The 20,555-nt window shown below is 39.6% G+C and overlaps 2 protein-coding genes across 6 annotated transcripts in view; one reads left to right on the top strand and one right to left on the bottom strand.

Annotated features, from left to right (window-relative positions):
• The window catches only part of AP3S1 (adaptor related protein complex 3 subunit sigma 1), a 51,229-nt gene extending 33,704 nt beyond the window's left edge, over positions 1 to 17,525 (bottom strand). For 3 of the 5 annotated variants that reach the window (XR_008210651.1, XM_052701369.1, XM_052701368.1), the window contains exons 1-4: positions 17,370 to 17,523; positions 14,979 to 15,070; positions 12,801 to 12,912; positions 3,913 to 3,984 (exon numbers count right to left, since the gene is read on the bottom strand). Coding sequence is in view for 4 of the 5 variants with exons in the window: in XM_052701369.1 (XP_052557329.1) it covers positions 3,913 to 3,984; positions 12,801 to 12,912; positions 14,979 to 15,070; positions 17,370 to 17,438 (345 nt within the window). In the remaining variant the exon portion in view is untranslated. Of the gene's footprint in view, positions 1 to 3,912; positions 3,985 to 12,800; positions 12,913 to 14,978; positions 15,071 to 17,369 lie in introns of all 5 variants that reach the window. The other 2 variants (XM_052701371.1, XM_052701367.1) reach the window with 2 other exon arrangements.
• Positions 17,526 to 17,552: 27 nt separating this feature from the next.
• Positions 17,553 to 20,320, top strand: ATG12 (autophagy related 12). The gene is made up of 4 exons (XM_052701372.1): positions 17,553 to 17,802; positions 17,953 to 18,089; positions 18,769 to 18,831; positions 19,172 to 20,320. The coding sequence occupies exons 1-4, from the start codon at positions 17,622 to 17,624 to the stop codon at positions 19,229 to 19,231; spliced, it is 441 nt and encodes a 146-aa protein (XP_052557332.1). The 5' UTR covers positions 17,553 to 17,621; the 3' UTR covers positions 19,232 to 20,320.
• The last annotated feature ends 235 nt before the right edge of the window (positions 20,321 to 20,555 follow it).

Raw genomic sequence — 20,555 nt, 5'->3', positions numbered from 1 at the left:
ATGTACTAGACTATATTTAAAACACTGTGTACAGTTCAGGAACTAACAAATGCAAGAAAGGCGTTAATGAATTGGAGCCAATTCAGCACAGGGCTACCAAGATAGAATAGTCAAAGCGTGCAAAGATGCTGGGGGACCAGAGCTGGGAGCACCCAGCAGCACACCAGTGCTCTCGCAGGGTTTGTGAGCAGCTGGACTGAGCGCTTCTCAGTGGGACACAACAGGAGGGCAAGGGGCTGACACGGGGAAACCTTTCCCCAGGAGTGGAGGAGTCTGGGGACACAGGCTGCCCAGGGCTGTGCAGGCTCCCTCCTGCCTTAGTGGTCTGGTCTTACTCCAGGGCTGACCCTGCTGGCAGCAGGTCCGGACAGCAGCCTGCTCCTGACATCCGTATTGGAATTATCCCATGATTTTATGGCACAGGCATGCTACTACATGATGTGGAAACAGTTTCATTAGTACAAACAAATGCTGGAGAGCCAGGAACAAATTCAAATTTCTGGAAGAAGTTAGATGCAGGGAATTACAGACAATTTAAATGTTAGGCAGATGCCTAACATTTGCCTAAAATTAATTGTACCACAAGTAACCTTCAGTATTAGTTATGAGGCACTGAATTCTACAATACGAAAAGCACTTTAAAAACACTTTAAAAACTCAGATTTTATTTTCAACAGCCTGCTAGAAGATGCAGAGGTAATGCTCAAGAGAAGTCACTAAGAGGCCCAGGTAACATCAGCTTAAGGTAGCAGCTGTTCAAGGTGCCCACAGTAAGTGCACATTTCAGCTCTGTATGTATCACAATAGAAATTGAAATGACATTTTTATTCAAAAATAATAGAAATTAATAAAAAAAAAAAAGAAATGAAATTTTTTCATCATTTCCTGATACTCAAACATTCACCACAACCCAATCTCAAGAGTTTGTAAAAGGTAATATAGCACAGTATTTCAGAAAACTTTTCAAAAATCAGCTATGCATTTTTTAACACAGAATAACACAAGATACAGTGGTAACCAATTAAAAAAGATAAATTATTTGAATCTCTGAATAAAGTAGTTTCACATCAGCATCAGTCTTGCAGGACAGATCACATACCAACATTATTTCTCAACACAGTAAATACTTTCCATAACACTGGCAGATATACAAGCATCCAAACAAATTTCCAGAAGTTTTAGAAAACAATTCCATTAATGTTCACATTTTCCATCACCACTTACTTAGTCTGAAAGAGACACTAGACATCACTGAGTACCCTTGCTTAGCCCAGGAACAGCAATATACTTGTATGACTGGTGTTAACACCCAGCCTTTAGTAGATATTGCCATTAGAAGAATAATGAAGACTATAGGCTCTCTCTTTCTCACATACACGAAAAAGCTCATAATCAAGTTGGTAATGTTTGTCTGAATAAACTATTATCATCACAGGCAGACAAAAGAGCAGGGATATAATTTTTTTTCCACAGCAGATCAGTACGCAGATAAAGACTTATATTTCTGTGATCAAGGCAATACCTTCCTCATTCTTCACAGCCATAAAGAAATAACTTATTTCATTTAGCTTTCATGCTTTTGCTTTATTATCATGATGTGTCCAGAAAGTACTCTATCAAAGTACCATGAATTATGGCTGAACAGATGAGTTCAGTGTTGCATATCTGGTGTTCAGCATTACAGAATATGTTCATTGTAATATTTACTATTCCAAGATATCAGTTAAAAAAAAAAAAAAAAAAAAAAGAAACAAAAAAATTTTACTTTTGCTCAAGGATGCTTAAAAAACGTTATTAATCCAAAACAAAATCTATACAGCTCATTACCCAGCTCTAAGCATCCATCAGTTGACACCTTTAAAAAATCTTAGAACTATGTATCCTGATACATTCTGCTTCTAAATATCTCCAATTTAGGAATTTCTGAAAACAGATTGCTGTTTGTTGTAGTGCTATTGTACTGCATAGCTCTTGTCATATTTATCTTTGAGTAATAACTCCAACCACCTTTGAACCTATTCATAGTACCATGGTACTATGTAATACTAAGGTAATCCTGACAAAAATGTGACAATGGAGCCCCATAATTTAATTATAAATCATGAAAAATATGTAGTTTTCTTAATTTTAAACTTACTTCATGCAAATTCTATCTGCTAATGTGAGAGAAAGACAATTGTTTGTCTCCTTCCTGCTCATCACATTCAGAATCACAGAATCACAGAATGGTTTGGGTTGGAAGGGACCTTAAAGCTCACCTAGTTCCAACCTTCCTGTTATAGGCAGGTCTCCCACTAGACCAGGCTGCTCAAAGGCCCATCCAAACCGGCCTGCGTGAGCACTTGTGAAACCTATGTGCCACTGATTCTATGATATTCTAACACTGCCAACACTGTTTCGCATGCACTGAAGCCAATTGAGCTGAAGCTCAGTGCACAGTTCTCTGGTCATAATCAGCTGATTTACATGGATGAGCTAATTGAGATGCTCTTCATTTCATGTGCATGGCTGTCTGCAGTGTGGCTTGTCTTTCCTCCAACAGTTGTCACTGTTAAAACACAATGCCCACTGCCTCACTGTGCTCACATCCACTGATTGGTCCTCATAAATGTTCAGCAAACACCAGTCAATGTCAGTTGGGTGCCATTTTTTCCACATGAAGTAATTCAGTTCCACACCTTCACTTCATACATGGTGACACTTCCATGTCAGTCACTACTCTGTCAGATTGCCCCTCTACTGTCACCTGTCACACATCAACAACATGTAACAAATACTGATGTGAAGGTTCACCTTCTGCTGCTGTACCACCAACATCCATCTCTGATGTCATAGGCCAACAAAATAACACAGGAGACATCACTTTCAGAGCAGCCCTTGTATTTTGCAACTAAAGCTAAAGATCAAACTCCTTGCCATGACTGTATTGTATGATTTGGGTCCTTTGAGCTCGGAAGCTAATATACAAACCATTCATTTTAAGAGTTTCTTTGAACTTAAATATATCATTTTGGAAGCAACCAAAGCATTCCAGCCAGGCTGAAAATCCTAATGACTTGTCACAAGCTAGTTCAAACACCTACTCAAGATGATTTGCATTTCAGTTTCTGGTCAAGGTGTAACTACTTCTTCAACAAATAATTCCATTATTTGGAAACAAATTTAGTCAGTTTCAGAGAGTAATTTCAGATAGTTGTTAATATTTTTAGACCAATTTTAGTGATATTTGTCTTATTTTCCTTTCATGTCTTCCCACTGAAGCAAAAAGGTGTTCACAGTCAAGGAAAGCAATGGTAGGCACAAAAGGTAACTGAAGTAATAAATATTTATTCAATTCTCAAATTTTAAGTATTACTTGTATCAAGAGATGACAAAGTCCTTTTAAATAAAAACTACTGTAAGTTTTCTCAAAACCAGCTTAACAAATAAGGTACATTCCTGATAGCTGGGAGTACTCAAAAAATGTTTGTTTTTAAATGCTTAACAAAGGACATAATGTCTGTTTGAGATTTAGCAGAAAAAGATCCACAGATTTTAAGTTAAAAAAACACAGCATTTGAAAGGCAACTACCAGACATAACAGAAAAACTCCTAAGACACGTTCAGTTCTGAATAATATAACATCTAAACAAAAACAAACCAGAACAAATCCTCTAAGTCCAACTTTGAGAAGTAAAAACAATATTCACAGCCGCAACATCATGTGTGTAACAATGCCACACAAAGCTCCTAAATACATTTTAACTTAGAAAAGTAGGCTCCATACAGCTTTCAAGTTTTAAAAATAACCTCTTTGTAGAATATGTCTAGACTTCACTATAAAAGCAGAATCACTGCATATTTTAATACTGAGTATCAGTTGAATCAAACATGTTACTTGGCAAGAAATATCACAAGAACTCATCAGTGTACCTTGTCTACATGGAAAATTAAATCCAGCTCACAGACATTTTCGAAACATTTGTCTAGTGTTTCCACAAATACCTGAAGAGGAAAAAAAGAAAAGGTCAGAGGTCAAGCTCTAACAGAAACTCAGTAGTTGTTATCTCTAAGGTTCTACAAAAGCAAATATGCCAAATAAACATTGCATAGACTTAAAAACATTAAAAACATCCACAGAAATTAGGTGGTTATCCCTGTTAACAGAACGTTATTTGTGCACCAGTGGAAAAATTGTATGCAAAGTCAGTGTATGTTGTAATTCTGCTAGAAGACACAAATTTGACAATAACTGCATCTTGGCGTCTTAGTTTCAGCTGGCATGGAAACACTTTCTTTAGAGTATCTGGTACAATACTACATTTTGGTTCGAGGCGAAAAGCAACACTGATGAGGTACCAATGTTTACAGTTGCCTGTTAAGCCAAGGATCTTCTCAGTAAATAGCTCAAGGAGCTGAGAAGGAACAGAATTAGGACAGCTGGCTTACACTGGCTGAAGGGATACTCCATACTACATGAAATCAACTGGAAGGCATTCTGAAGAGGGAGGGATGATTTTTTTCTCTTCTACTGTTCAGTGGGCAAGCTGGACATTGGTCAGTGGTTGGTAAGCAATTGCTTGGGCACCACTTGTTATATACATTAATATATATGTAGCCATAACTAATATTCTCTTCCTTTTCTCTTTGTAATTGTCTTTGTAAATAGTTCAATCTGAACCCACGAGTTCTACTTCTCATTTTTTTCCCCCAATTCTCTCCCCCATCCCTCTGAGAAGGTGGGGATGCGCGGTAGTCAGCCACCTGCCAAGTTAAAGTACAACAGTAACACTCTATGCTACAATTTTCTCAGCTACCATTCCAAATTTTCCTTGAGATTTCCTGGGAATCCAACTGTTACTATGTTTACCAATGACCACAGTGTGGCCATATCCCAGCCAAGCAGACTACAGTTAACCTTCCTACTCAGAGGCACACACCTAATGCAAGGTGTCAGCATTATGTAAGTTTGTCAAGCATTATGACTTCTTGGGAACAGTTCAGGGAAAATACAGCAGCTTTAGTGTTGTTCAGACTTGCTAAATTCAGGAGGGAACAAGGTGAGAGGTGGCTGTTGTGACATCATACCTGAAGATCCTTTCAGGAATACCACCACTGGAACTCAGAAAGGTTCAGCAGTTTTACCCAGGCAAATAACTCATCTCTGAAGTGAGAATGTATGTGTGCAGGGCAGAAAAATCCAAGCAGCTGCTCAAGTACAAACGCTGACAATCTTTGCTACATATTGACCATATGATACTCTGCTCTGATATCTCCTTAACAGAATCCCTGGCAGGCATGCTAGGTAAGACACTAAGATCGTTCCAGCCTCCAGCCTGGCCACACAATGAAAAACTGACTACATGTGCACTCCCATAACTCCTGCAGGTCATTCACTGTGTGACTGCGGTGTGTATGACAGAGACAGAGCCAGGTCTTGCAGAGATTTAAGCAGTTTCCTCTAGGCCAAAGATAACTCTTGTTCATTTAAATGAGACGTGGCAAGAACTCCATTTGAAGCACATGCTTGAGCTTGAAAGTTTAGGGTCTTCAAAATGGGAAAGACCACCTCTGAGAATTTACACATCATTTATTAGTGAGTAGTAAATAAACTCCCAATTCCACGAAATTATAAATGTGGTTTTATATATTTCAAGGGTTGTTTTTTTTGTTTTTTTTGTCACACAATACCTTTAGAATTATTTCTTAAGTTATCACTGCATGTAATTTTTTCTTTGCAATTCTAAGCTCAGACCCAAAAAGAACACAGCAGCCATTAAACTCCTGGTTTTGATTCTCTGTCTTTTCAACATGATATATTAATCTCACCTTGGAGAGGACCCATATTTCTAATTATTTAGCCCTAAAGAAATGAGAATTTCTGCTGACATATTCTGCTGCCAAAAGGTGGATAAAAGGTCTGCAATTACAGATACAAATTTATGCCTACAGACTCAGAAAAACGTGCTTTTTGACATGGGTCATTTCTAGCTGTATGCCTTACAAAACAATAAAAGTTACTTTTCATTTCCAATCCTTTCGTTTCATATCTTGCTTACATTTTGAGTAGCACACTCTGCCATCGTTAATTACTAGCATCATTAAAGACAAAATCTAACTGATGTTTCATACATTTTAAACAAAAATTATTCTTTAGTACCAAATAATCAGTGAATGACTTAAACTAGGAACACAGTATTTTTACAGGCAGACTCGAGACAGTAAGCATCACTGACAACAGTTAACTAACAAAGTGAATAGGTTTATGTTAAATTTTACAGAAGGTAAAAAAAGCATATCTTTTTTCTTCAAGTAGTGTTAATTGGTTGTGATGATAACTCTTATATGAATTATAAACAAGGGAGGCAAGCAAATAAAAAAATAAGTACATTAAGCAGAACAAACTATAGAGTTCTATAACTAAGTGCAGCAAAACAAATGATCAGAGATGTTCTCTTACTTTCCCTGCACATTAGGAGAATGTGGATACAAGAACAGTGCTTGATATCAGTGGCAGGAAAAAGACTGAAAACAGAGTAACATAATCTTTACCAAAAGGACTTAATTTTACGAGCCAAAAGTTTTAGACTGTTTTTGAAAAGAATATTCCCCATAAACTTCACAAAGTTTCAGCATGAATTTACATATTCTGTCTTTGACATTCATCTACTGCCTTAAAAGCAATATTACACATGAAAAAACTCTCTAAAGGCCCACAGATATGTGTATTTAACAGCAATATGTATGCCCACGTCAGCAATACTGAGGTTTTATTTTGCTTACTTGGGCTTCCCCCATGAGAAACTCTTGACCCATAGTTAAAATGATTGCTTTTACACATTCACCCACTGCACAGTGACAGTGCAGTGAAGGAACTCACAAATCTCTGCCTGCAATGCATTAACACACTAAATAATTTTTGACAAAAGGAAAATCAGCTTCCACTGGATATGACCCACAGATTGTTTCCACCAGCTAAGGACTTGTTAAAGAAACCCTGGAAAGTTCATTCGGCATAATGCCAGCACCGATTAGGTATGAATCTACTATGAATTATTAGTACTCAATAGCTTTGATCTACAAGGGAAGTTAGGTTTTTTTTACACTAACATCTCTCAATCTCTTTTCAGATACCTTTAAATAACTGATGTACATAACATAAGAGCCAGTTCACTTTCATTACAATTTTAGTTGAAAATTAAATGAATTGCACACAATACCAAGCATTGCCAGAAATAATTCGGCAATTATCTCATATACTGCAGGCCTGTAGATCAAAATAATCAGAAGAGAAAACACAACAATTGTTCCAGGGAAAGAAAAAAAAAACAGTTCAAATGCACTTTGTGACATTATTGGAAAATAAATGGAAAAGAAACAGAAATGAATGTCAAACGCAGAGCAGGTCATTGAGTGTGTACCAGTAGATTCACAATGACTGGCTAGCTCCCCCTTGAGTTTCATTTTTGAAATAACAAATAGAATTTTTATATGGAGAACCACAGAATCAATGAGGTCCCTGTGCCTATTAATGTACCAAAACAAAGATTGCTTTTACTACATCAATCTCATTTCTCAATCAGGCAAATAAGAAATAACACATAGATTAATACTTGGAAGATAAGTAAGCTGGCAGAAAAAGTATAATATCCAATTAATTACATACATTTGATGCCAGATAATATAAAACATCAACAAAAAACTGTAGGTGCAAAAATGCAAGAAAAATCAATAAGCATAACCCATATCAAGAAGATCCCACTTATTTCTAAATACTTACTATAACATACAGTTAATTCCGTGGATTTGACAGTAATTTCCTCACAAAATGCATTACCCTGCTCAAAAGCTTCCTGAAACTCCAATTGGCTTAGAATAAAACAGTCCTACAATAAAGTCAGTTCTCTGTACATCCTTTCCTTCTTTGAGGATAATCTGTAGTAAGTCATCATTCATGTGTCACTTCAAGCACCTGGAGACACTCTATTTTCCCAAATATACACTGATGTACTATCTTTCCTTTAATAAATGTAAATTACAGCTATCCATAGCCGCTAGAGAATGCTGGTTAGTGAAAAAAAGCTAGTTTTCAAGAATATCTACCAGTATACTTTCTGTATTATCAGTATGCTATTCTTGTAAAACCCTCAAGCAACATGCTCTTTTCATTCTTAGCTCCTACTCTCTCCTTTTTACTCAATCCTCAGACTACCAGTGTTAACTGAGTTTTAGTTGCATTTTTGTTTTGGCTGGTTGATGTTATGCTTTTTGGGTTTTTGTTGGATTTTGTTACCATAATAAGCTTCTCAGCTATATGTCTCTCCCTTTACTAACATAAAAGCATCTCCCATCAGGAGACAGAAGATCACACAGATTTAGCTATTTACTGAGACTGGGTGCCTTGGGAATGTAACAGGGTACAATCTGTAACAAAGTCTCATTTGGAGAATACTGAAGGAGTACACATAGTGTTCTCCTCCATCTTCCCAGCTGGAAACCAAGACCAAGGTAGGAGGAAAATGGATCATACCAATGACTGGATGCACAGATGGTATCATGCTCTGTGCTATCATCTTCGATGCTTCTCCATAAGATCAGGCATGCTGGCGTGGAATGGGATGCAAATGACTAGGAGAGACAACAATGTTTTGGGCAGCAATCTGTCTAGACTAATTAATAGAGATCTAACTATATTGGATGGGGGAATGGGAGTGACGGAGAAGAGCAAGGGAACACTATCACAGGAAAACCTCAGTTTTGTCCCAGAAAAATTTGAGAGTTGAAAATAATGCAGCCAATAGCCCAGATGAAGTGCCTCTACAGCAATACGCACATCAATGGAAAACAGCGGGAGACAGAAACCAAGACACAATTAGAAAACTACAACCTAGCTGCTATCATAGCAAAAATGGCAGGACAAATCACAGAACTGGACACCACAATCGGGGCCTAAATGCTTTTGAGATGAGACAAGCAGGAAGGGTTGTGAAGTTGGCCTCTATTAAGGGATAAACAGACTGTAAAGAGTTACCTCTAAAAAACAACTGTGATCAGGTTGAGAGCTTGTGGGTTACATTAGATAAGACTGAGACAGGATGCCTGGTGGTCTACTGGGGGTCTAGACTGGGGCCTGCTACAGGCTGCCTGATCAAGAGGAGCCAATGAATAAGGCCTTCTCGCTTCAGCTACACGACTTACTGGGCTCAGAGGCTCTCATCTTGATGGAGGATTTCAACCACTCAGATGTCTGCTTAGAAAGCAACATAAAACTTTAAACATTCCAAGTGACTCCTGGAGTCCTTTAAAAGGACTCAAAGTTATCTTTTGAGGATAAACTTCCTGACACAGGTATTACACCAAAAGGAGGTGAAGTACTTGGTGCTCACTGATGCAGAGATGCTCATTTAACAGGTAGGCAGTCTGGGCTGCAGCAACCATACCCTGGTCGAGTTCACAATCTTGAGAAACACAGTCTAGGAAAAAAGCAGTTAGTACCCTGAACTTTGGGCTCTTTATGGAAATTGGATGGGATCCTCTGGGAAGCTGGGTTTAGGGACAAAGTAGCAGATCAGAGCTGGTAAAACTCTGAGGACTTTTGTGAGACCACAAGAGCACTGCACCCTCAGCATAAGAAATCAAGCAGAGGAGGCAGGAAACTGGAATGGTTCAACAAGGTCCTGCTGGTCAAACTGAGGGAAAAGAAGGGAACATACAGGCAATGGAAGCAGAGATGTGTGGCCTGGGAAAAACACAGGGATTCTGTCTGTAGAGATGGGCTCAGGAAAACCAAGGCACAGATGGAACTGGCCTTAGCAAGGGATGTAAAATTAGTACGATGGGATTCTAGATACACTGGCCAAAATAGAAAGGCCAGGGATAATGTACCCCCTTATAAATGAGAAGCGAGAACTGGCTTCAACAGACATGTAGAAGGCCAAGGTTCTCGGCAAGTTCTCTGCCTTAGTCTTCACTGGCATTCAGGCTTCCCGTGTCTCTAATGTCCCTCAACCTTTACACAAGGGCTGGGGGAGCAAAAAACTTCCAAATGTAAACAAAGAACAAGTCTCAGGGCACCTTATGAAATGAATTACAGGGTCCTGAAGGCACTGGCTGATACTGCTGCCAAGCCACTATCATATCTGAAAAGTAATGGTGAGCAGGCAAAGTCTGCCAACCAGTGCTCCTTAACACTTTTATCAATGACACAGACAGTGGAATCGAGTGCACCTTTCTCAAGTTTGCTGATGACATCAAGCTGAGTGGTGTAGTTCACACAAGAGAATAAGGAGTGCCAACCAAAGTTTGAAAACTGGCCCCACATGAATCTAAAATGAGATTTAAGAACACCAAGTGCAAAGTGCTGCAGTTGGGTCAGGGCAATATATTTACAGACTGGGAGAAGAATTCATTGAAAGCAGCTCTGCAAGGAACTTGAAGATTCTGCTGGATGAAAAGCTGAACATGAGCCAGCTGCATGTGCTTGTGCCTTGATCCGGGCTGCATCAGAACAGGGGTGGTTGGCAGAGTAAGGGTGGTAACTGTTCTCTTCTGCTCTGCCCTTGTGATGCCCAGTCAGGAGTAATGCATCCCGGCCTGGGGCTCCAAGGAAATGAAAGACATACAGCTGTTGGGGCAGGTCCAGAGAAGAGCCACAAGGATGATTACAGGACTGGAGCACGTCTAAAGAAAGGCCAGTGTAGCTGAGGTTGTTTAAGCTGGCTTACCGTTATCTGTACTGTCTCTGAACTGTAGTAAACAAAGGCACATGAAAATGCTTCAGCGCTTCTGAACATAAAAACAGTGCTAATTTATTTGAGTAGATGCAGGTGTATGTGTATATACTGCTGCCAGTCTGCACCACACATACATTTTTTGAAGGTGCTTTTCCAGATAAAGATCCGTTCAACTCTGATTGCTATTGCTAAGAGGATTAAACAGATTGTGAGCCAGAATGGAAATTAAAAATGTTAAATCAATCTGTGTATACTTTCTACTACAATCAGATGGCTGAATTATAATGATCTAGAGAAACAGGAGCACTGAACAGCTGCAGATACTGTGGTGAGACTGTATTTAAAAAGAAAATCATAGCGTTAAAAAAAAATCAAGTACTGCTATAAACAGAAGTACTATTTATATTATTTTTGCTTTATTCAAGTAGTTACACTGGTTAGTAATTCAGCACTGGATCTTTATGGAAAAAATGTGAAATGTATATATCAAGTTATGGAATTCCATCCAAGAACTTGTGGCATAAGAAGTAACGCAGTTTAAAGGTTAGGCACTATTTAATTCAGAGAGTTTGAGGGTACTATATATATATGTAGTACAAAGCTGCAGAAACTTGCTTCAGCACCTTAAAGTAAAATTAGGTTACAGTATTAAATCGGAAATTATTGAAAGCTACTGATCCATCACTTTTATTATACTATAACTATGAAATTTTATTTATTATACAATAACTATGAAATGCTAGTTGAATCTGCACAAACACAAACAAATCTGCATAAACACATGCAAAACACAGCATGTCAGACTGACTGACTTAGCCTTTCCTGTCCTTACTGTCTGATTCAACAAAAGATACTCATAAATAAGCTCTCTATCAGAAAAAACCTTCCTAAGTCACATAAAACATTAACATGCTTCCTTCCTCAGTTCATAAATATTTTAGAAGTCACACAAAGCAATCAGCAGACAAGCAGCTATAAGTGCATAAGGCCACTTTGGACACTCAGTAACTCACGTAATTCAGAATGTTTCTGTGAGTAAAGATTATATAAGAATCTAGAAAACCAGTTTCTTTTCTTGCTCACTACAAGCCCTCTTGGAAAGGTTATATGGATTTACAGTCCAGAAGAGAACTTCACACCAAAGAGGTGTTCTGAACACTTGTAGATGACTACAAAAAAATATTCAGCTCCAACAGAGGTTTGCAGGGAACCCAGGGGCCTCTAAGGCTCAGTGTAAAATAAATGACACATACACGCCCGCATCTCAGGATATCACAGATTTTAATCAAGTAATAAAACAATTTTCTAGACACGTGAGCTTTTAAAGGTTATAATATCCTATACACATCTATATGGTGCAGCTGTAAACACAAGTATACATTGTTCAAATACATGAATAAATTTATCAGTACCAAATCAAGTTTTAAAAGACTACATTAAAACAAATCATATACCCAACACCCAATTTTATGTGATGACATATGCTACTTCGGGGTGAGAAACAATTCTGTGGTTCACACCACAGATAACAGTAAGGATAATTCGTGAAATTACTTATTAACAAGTTCTGTGTTGAAAAATCACTACAACAACTTTCAAGGCATATCTGAATGAAAACTCCTAAACCATGACAGTTCTTTTGAAAAGTTGCACTGTAACAGGTTCTGGCTGTTTTAAATTTGTTACATATCTGTAGTGAATACACAGACATGCACATAAATGTATGAGCAGCATTATGTATCAAAGTTCTCATCCTCTAAAATTGTCCTGGCAAATGTTTGAACTTACCATCTCGACTAGCAGACAAAACAAGGCCTTGCAAAGCTGCAGCAAAAAAGTAACTGAAGACTGCTCAGTAGCTTCCAAATGAACTATTCCCTTTACTGCATCACGAACCTGGGAAATCACTTATTTAAAGAAAGTCCAGAGAATTACAGATGTTCAAAAATAATACTCTGCACTGAGCATATTCAGAGTATGAAAGTCTCCTTCATTACAAATATTGTAACAGAAAGACAAGGTTAAACACTGAAGTTCCAAAGGACTTAGAAATCCAATTACTTTAAAAAAAAAAGTAAACAAACTTACTTGTATCAGGTCTAAAATGCCAAGCTCGCTTTCTGAAGAATCCACGCAAAACACAAAATACAAGGTGGCATAGTGTCGGTAAATCAGCTTGTTATCAGATCCACCTATTAATCTAAATGGGAAAGAAAACACAAAACTCAGTTAGCCTCTGAGGACATGCTGAGCAAAACCCCAGTCATTTCTGTTAAAAGGGTGCCTACTGTTAATAACTGGCTGCAGCTTTTCAAAAATCAAACACCCATTCTGTAATATAATGACAATGGAAGAAAACAAAGCAACAAACCCAAGTTACATTTTCCACATAAACATCATTATTGTTACCCATATGGATATTAATTACATTGTTACACACACCCCCATATTATAATCAATTCAAACTGACTGGGCAGGTTCACCCAAAAACAAACTTCCATTACACACTAGCAGGCACTGTACAGACATAAATGTGCTTTACAGCTTAACAGAACACATGCTGAAGAATCATTCCCTACCTTTCTCAAGAGAGCAGCAGCATTAGAAGAAATCTATACTGCAGGCTGGCATTTGGACTACAGAAAAACCCTAAACTGTGTTTATGGACCACATAATCATCAATGTAGTATATGACGTCTGATATCATGAAAAATAAGACAGAACTACAGTCAATAGTTTGTGAAGCAACGTTAAAATCCACAAAAACATTATTCCTTCTGCAACTCACTAACCATCCAGTTACTAAACACAAAGAAAAGATGTCTAAACATCTTACTTCCTTCCACTCTTCTGCTATAGCCTTCCTGAAGAAGGAATTCATCATTAACAGACATTCTTCAGCTCATCAACATCCACTCTATGCAACAGAAAGTATGCTAAAATAAAATTGAAGTACTTTGTAGCCTGGACCTACACGGCTATGCATCTCAAAATACTCCCTTAATTTTATACCAGGTCAAAACTACCTAAGCTCTTTCAATTTCAGCAAGCAAAATGAGGCCTTTGGCCAGAACACAAACTACAAAGTGATCCCTGTCATTAAAAAAAATAATCCTTTGCCTATGATTTTTGTGTTGCCCAGCTTTTTTAAAAATCTCCAAGCAGCTTCTTTATCTCACAGCTTTCAAGTCAGCACATTTCTAGCTTAGAATCATCTCCAAGAATCAAATGCATGAAAAGTTGAGCAGATGAAAAAAAGCATTTTATTAAAATCATCAGGGATCATCCAGGCTAGGACAAAGAAACCACAGCTGGCAGAGTACAACCAAGTATTTAACTGTGACTCTGCATAAAGTATCATTAACATGCTAGCTTTCAGCAATTAGAAATTTTCCATCATTAGAACACTTAGACTAATACAGTCTCTATGTTTATACTGGAAATCATGAGCTTGTCTCTCAACTATGACCCCTTTACCTAGCAGGTGGCAATTTAACTATTCAGTCTTGATGACTAGCATTTCAAAACACTTTTCCACATAAGAATTCCTCCTGCTCAGTTAAAGTAAGATGTTTTTTTTAAGAAAAAAAAAAAAAAAAAAAAAAACAACACGATCCAAGAAAGAATATTCTGTACATGTCTTCTGAAGACAGCAGATACAAGTATGGCTTTCCTCAACCCTTCTCCACAGTACAGTAATAAAAATTCCAGATTAAAGCTTCAGTAACACATTTCAAAAACATTTTCTTACTAGTTTATACAGCAAGTCTGAGCCCTAACAGGCAAGCTGGGGAATCCTACAACTAGAGCTGTGCACTCAGATTCTAGGAGCACAAGCCTAAGCATCAGCTTTGAAATATTTTCACTTTCTCAGTAGATTTGGCCAAGGTCTTCAAACAAAATCAGAAATCTTTAGGTGAATTACAGGGAAACTGGTTAGATATCATCTGCATTTTTCTTCCACATCTTGTGTTTGAACCACTTGTAAGACTAGATACAGCACTGTGTCTGTTCCTCTAGAAAAAAATATGCTCTATTTCCTAAGCAATTTTGATACATATATATACATATATGTATACACACAAATAAATACATATGTACATTCCAACTAGTAAAAAATATAGCTGGTATCAATCTAATCCTATTACTAGTGTGCCAAATATCTCAAGCCACATGGCATTTACATTATAATTGTAAGAACAAGTATGCTACTATCAACAGAAATATTTGCAAATGTAGAACATTTATTTTAAATCTGATACTTACAAGCCTCCTTCTAGAAAATTACAGACATTTTCATCACGTTTGGATACTAAGTGGAAGGTTTCTCTGATAATTTGTTGCTGTGTATCTTCACTCTATAAAAGAAAATGCATTTTGCTATCAAGCAAAATGGATTAACCAACAATCACAGAACCCACAGCACATAAGCAGAACATAAAGCATACGAGTATCCTGTACCTATCCACTCCTGATACCTTAAATGTGCCAAGTAACAAGCTGTACACTGTTTTTTTGTCATTTCAACATCTACGGTAAAAAAGGGCATTTAAGCTGCAGAAGAATATATTATTGTGAAAGAAATTGTTGTGAAAAAATGTGCCTGTTTTTAAGAAAATTCTCCAGATACCAACATTTCAAATTAGTTTATTCAATAAAAAGGATGTACTCTAAAGTATTCAGGAATCTTCCTATCTCCACTGTAAGCTGAACAGATACAAACATCTTCTGAAAAACCTTCACACATTATTTGGCAAAAAAGCACCGGTGTGGTGCTAAAAAAAACCAATCCCATTAATACAAGTCTTTCAGAAATATACTGCGAATGGGTTTGTGAACAAAATCTTAGCCTGCCACCTCTCTTTTTCTTTTTACTGATCATCACTTCTAAGTTTGAGTTCACTGGACCCTTCTTGAATCCCCACTGCAACTGTCCATCAGTCTTCCACATTAGTTTTTGCTGCACATCTGTTTGTGCAGATTCATTTCCCAGAAGTGTGCCTGCATCTTCCACTGTAGTACTCAGTTTCCCTCTCTATGCTTTCTATCTTACCTCTACGGAAAGAGAGGATGGGTCTTCTTTCCTTAAGAAAGAAAGACAGCCATCGAAATTAACTTCTGTTTACTACCCTTATTCTCAAAGTTGTTCAGAAACCTATTTCAAACTTTGAAATGGCCACAATGTACAACTACATGCAAAAGGATAATCAAGACAAAGTTGCAAACAACAGGCAACTAATTCTGGAGAGGAGTAACGACATCATTTCTTACGTTTCACTTCTGATTTTCATTTTCAAAACTACAAAGCTATCTGTTTACACAGTTGTATTATACTACTTCATGCATTGAGAACTTGTTCTAATTCCAATTATGAAAGAAGCTGAGGGGAAGTGAAATTCACACAAGAAATCTGTTACTCTCTTGTCATGCACTCTTTTCCTCCTGCTCTTCCTTCTCCAACTTAGGAATCTGCAAATTCACAGCAGTATTAAAAGACAAAAACATATTTAGATTTCAATGGAAAACAAGAATGGAATTTACTTGCTTCTCACAGTGATGGAGTTGTATAATTTGCCAGGGTATTTCATTAATACACTTTAACTATTACATCTACACTGATTGGTTAGGGTAAGGAGTGAGACTTCTTCAGTAAGTCCCTGAAGTTCTGCAAAGTTACCCAGAAATACAGATATGCACACAAGGTTAATGCTTATCAACATTTGAACTTCAAAATTAGGAATGTTAAATCAGAGATGGCAGCTTGGTAACCCAAGATAGTTGAGAGAGATGAAAATGGTTTACAGACATGCAACAGAATTTCTGATGACTGACTCTCTGAGGAGACAGATTAAATTCAGTCACCCATTGTAATGAGCTGTATCAGTTACAGGCCTTGAATTACAAGCCTAGCAGTATAAACTGAAGAGCCATAGCCATCATTTTAACCCTGAGATGTGCGAAGCAAGAACCATTCCTTCCAATAAGAGTAAATAAAGGTTTTGTAATGGCCAAAATTGCAACTAACTGGCCACAGATACAAATAGGGGCGCTGCTGAAAAAGAACTATTTGTGTACACAACTGCATGCATTGTTTTCTTCGATTTTAACGCCCAAGGTCAATCCAAGCACGGATTAGTCTGTTCACTAAGAACAGCTGTACAGGATTAAAGCATCATTTTAAAAGCTCCCGTCCCTGAATTCGGTCAAACATTGCTATGCATATTCCTCAGCTTCCCTGCGGCCGCAGCTTCCTCTCTCTCAGACCCAGCCCTTACGCTGCGTTCTCAGAGCTGCCTCGCAGCGACTTCTCCCATGTAAAAAGCCAAAAGGAGCCGCAGGCTCTGGGGCTGCGGATCCCTACAGATGTGGGAGCGCAGTATGCCTCTGAGCGAGGCGTTGTTCCACCCTCAGGACTACCACAGGGCTACTTGCAGAGCGAAGGACAACAAAACGGGACAGAACGGCCCGAAAGCCGCCGTTACTCAAGGAACGCCCGCAACGGGCAGCGACCCTCGAGCGATCAGCGCGGCTGTGAGCTCGCAGCCCGCGAACAGGGAACCGGGAACGGGCCCTCCCCGCACAGCGAACGCCTCGAGACGCGACTCCCTCCCCCTGCCCCTGCCCCTGCCCCTGCCCCCGGTGCCGCCCCGCCCATACGTAGCGCTGGTAGAACTTGGAGAGCCGCGGCTTGCCGTGGTTGTTGAAGATGAGGATGGCTTTGATCATGGTGGGGCCAGCGGCGCTCCGGCGAGCCGCAGCCCTGAGCGACGGAACGGCCCCGGCGGCACGTGACGCGCCCCGCCCCCGGCACGTGACCGGGAAGGCGGCGTCCCGCGAGGGACAAAACGCCTCGTGGCGGCGGGGCTGCTCCGCGCCTCACGTCGCTTCCGCCTATGGGAGGGAGGAGGTATGGCGGAAGCGGAGGAGCGAGCGCTGGCCTCGCCGCAGAGCGAGGGGCGAAGCGGGGCCGGGGAAGAGGCCCCGGAAAGAACCTCGGAGAGCGGAGCGGCTTTGGGCGTCGGAGAGCCGGCCGCCTCCCCTGCCGGTTCGCCGAGCAACGAGGAGCCCGCCAGTGACTCCAAGAAGAAAAGTAATGGGGCGGCGGGCCGGGAGAGGAGGGCGGGCGAGGGGCGGGACTGCTTGGTGACGGGCGGGAGCGAGAGCCAATCAGCGGCGAGAGCGAGAGGCGGCGGCCCCTGACTGCCTGGCTCAGCCGCCATTAACGCTGTTGCGTTCCCAGTTGACGTCCTGCTGAAGGCCGTGGGTGACACCCCCATTATGAAGACCAAGAAGTGGGCTGTGGAGCGCACCCGGACCATCCAGGGCCTGTGTGACTTCATCAAGAAATTCCTGAAGCTGATGGCATCTGAGCAGCTGGTACGGAGCCTTTGCCCTGCAGGGCTGAGCCTGTAGCACCAGGCCTGGTGTGAGGCGGCAGTAATGGCCCTCACTGTGCTCCCCACTGCGTGCTCTGGGCAGGAGCAGCGCCCGGGAGCGGTGCCTGCTTGGCTGGACCAGGTGCCATCTGCACCATCTCCACTTCTAGCCTTGTGCTGTCAGATTGCAGCTGTGTGTGTTCCAGGGAGAGGTTTGTGTGCTCGTGTAGCTTAGAAGCATGGGGTACAGGAGAAACACTTGGGAAAAACTGGAGTTTTGGGGTTGATTTTGTGAATATTGATGGCTGCTCCCTTCAGAGTTTCTTTTGCAAGCAGTTTAATGCTACTGATTACTTTTTCCAGATGGCTTGTGCAGGGATGTCTGCAGCTGGGCAGCATTGCACTGCTGTACATTGCCGTTCCTTCCTCCCTTTGGAATCCAAGTGTCCTGAGAAAGGTTGCAGCAGACTCAGGAACAGGATTGTACTGACATGACAATTAGCAGTACTTCCAATATCTTTATGCTTTTCCATTTAAGCTTTTATTTGAAATACAAAATTAAAATTACACTTGTTACACAGCTCGGGAGTGATGGAAGGGGGAACTAATCTAATCAAAAAGGGGAGATTTAGGTTAGAAATTAGGAGGAACGTTTCTTCAATTGTTTTCTTTTCTTGCAGTTTATATATGTAAACCAATCCTTTGCTCCATCTCCAGACCAGGAAGTTGGGACCCTCTACGAGGTGATTTTTGTTTTAAAATATCTTTTCCAAACATGCTGAACAGAGTTAATATACTTCTGCCACTTGAAATATGTTATTGCTCCTAGTGATACTGGTAATATCTCGACTTTAGTGTAACAGTTGACATTCTTTTGTCTGTGTTAGAATTAAAGAGACATTACTTCATACAATCCTTGGAAAAGCAGTCTTCCTGTACAGTACATCATGCCTCCAGTTATGATGGAGAGCTTTGTTATGAATGTCTCTACTCCACGACACATTTACCTAGATGGTTTCTTCTTGCTTTGTGCATATGCTGGTCCATGAATAATCTTATAGCTTTTGTTTTCTTTTCTTGCAGTGTTTTGGAAGTGATGGCAAGCTTGTACTACATTATTGCAAAACCCAGGCATGGGGATGAATCACAAGAATAGAGTTGCTTAGGTGTGATCTTCAAAATGGATGGACTGACTTTCTGGAACCCTACACACAGAAGAAAGAATTTGGGGATTTCTGCTTGACTTTACACTTAGAAAAAGTGATGCAGTTGAATAGGGTGAAGGAAGAGCTACTGAGGCTGTCCAATTGCATAGCTTTTCACTAATGTTCATTTTGGGTCCAGGGGAAAAACAAAACAAAACAAAAAAACAACACCGCATGTGCTATCTGTAGAATAGAGCCAGCTCTTCTGCTGCTGAGCTCCCAGTTACTGCAAATGAAGGGAAGCTTCTTCATGATTGTCTTGAGGACTGGGCAGTACTGTCTCTGTATATGCTGTGTGGAACAAAAGAGTTCCTTTTTATTAAAAGCAATGTGAGTTGCACATCTCCTGGGATTCAGCTTGCTCTGGACGTGTACATCTGTTATATGTATTCTCTACTTTTTGAAGTCTTCATCTCAAGCATGTGTTATCACAAATTTAATTTCAAGAAGTTTTTTTTTTTTTGAAAATTGATATGCAGATATTCAACCTGTGCTGTCTTCACATTGGCAGTGTATGTATCTTATTTAAACAACACTGCATATTGAAATGCCACAGAAATACTTCCTCCTGTGAAGCTGTGTATTACTACGTAGGAGGCTGAACAGTTGAGTGATTGCTGGTCTCTTATGCCACTATATAACTGCTAGCAAAAGCAGTTTGCATGATATGAGGTGCTTAGTCTACTCAGTCTGTGCCCCTTCTGGCATCCTTGTTTTTTTGCTTCACTGGTAGCATGTTCAGGCAGCAAAACATAATTTGGTTTATATCCTAGTACTATGTATTGTAATGAGGATTTTTTTTTTTTTATCCTTGTGTGGACTTGGTACTTTGACTAAAGTGCTAAGCTTTTATTTATTGGAGGGTTAGGGGTGGTGTGGTGGTTTGTGTGGGCTTTACTATTTTTGTTGTTTGTTTTTTGACAGTGGAGATGAGAGGATAATTTTGTTTCTACTTGTTCATTTTAGATTTGTCTGTAGTACCATCACTTATGCTTGTTTAAGCTGTATTAAAGTAAGTGTTAGTTGACTGCTTGCATGGTGTTACAACAGATGACAGTCTTGGTTCCTGATACAATCCACTTCTTCAGTACATTCAATCACAACAGTCTCTTCCAGTTAAAAACATGCTTGTGGAATAGCCCCAATCGTTTGTTGCTGTCTCATGCGATTTCTGTGTCTCCTGTAAGTGATGTAATCAACATATCAAATTGTATCTGTCTTTCTAGAACTTCTGAAGAACCAATGCTCAGTTCATCTACTGA

Source organism: Tympanuchus pallidicinctus, unplaced genomic scaffold (assembly GCF_026119805.1).
Source record: "Tympanuchus pallidicinctus isolate F22 unplaced genomic scaffold, pur_lepc_1.0 scaffold4, whole genome shotgun sequence".
Classification (NCBI taxonomy): domain Eukaryota; kingdom Metazoa; phylum Chordata; class Aves; order Galliformes; family Phasianidae; genus Tympanuchus; species Tympanuchus pallidicinctus.
This window is presented reverse-complemented; position numbering and strand designations above follow the sequence as displayed.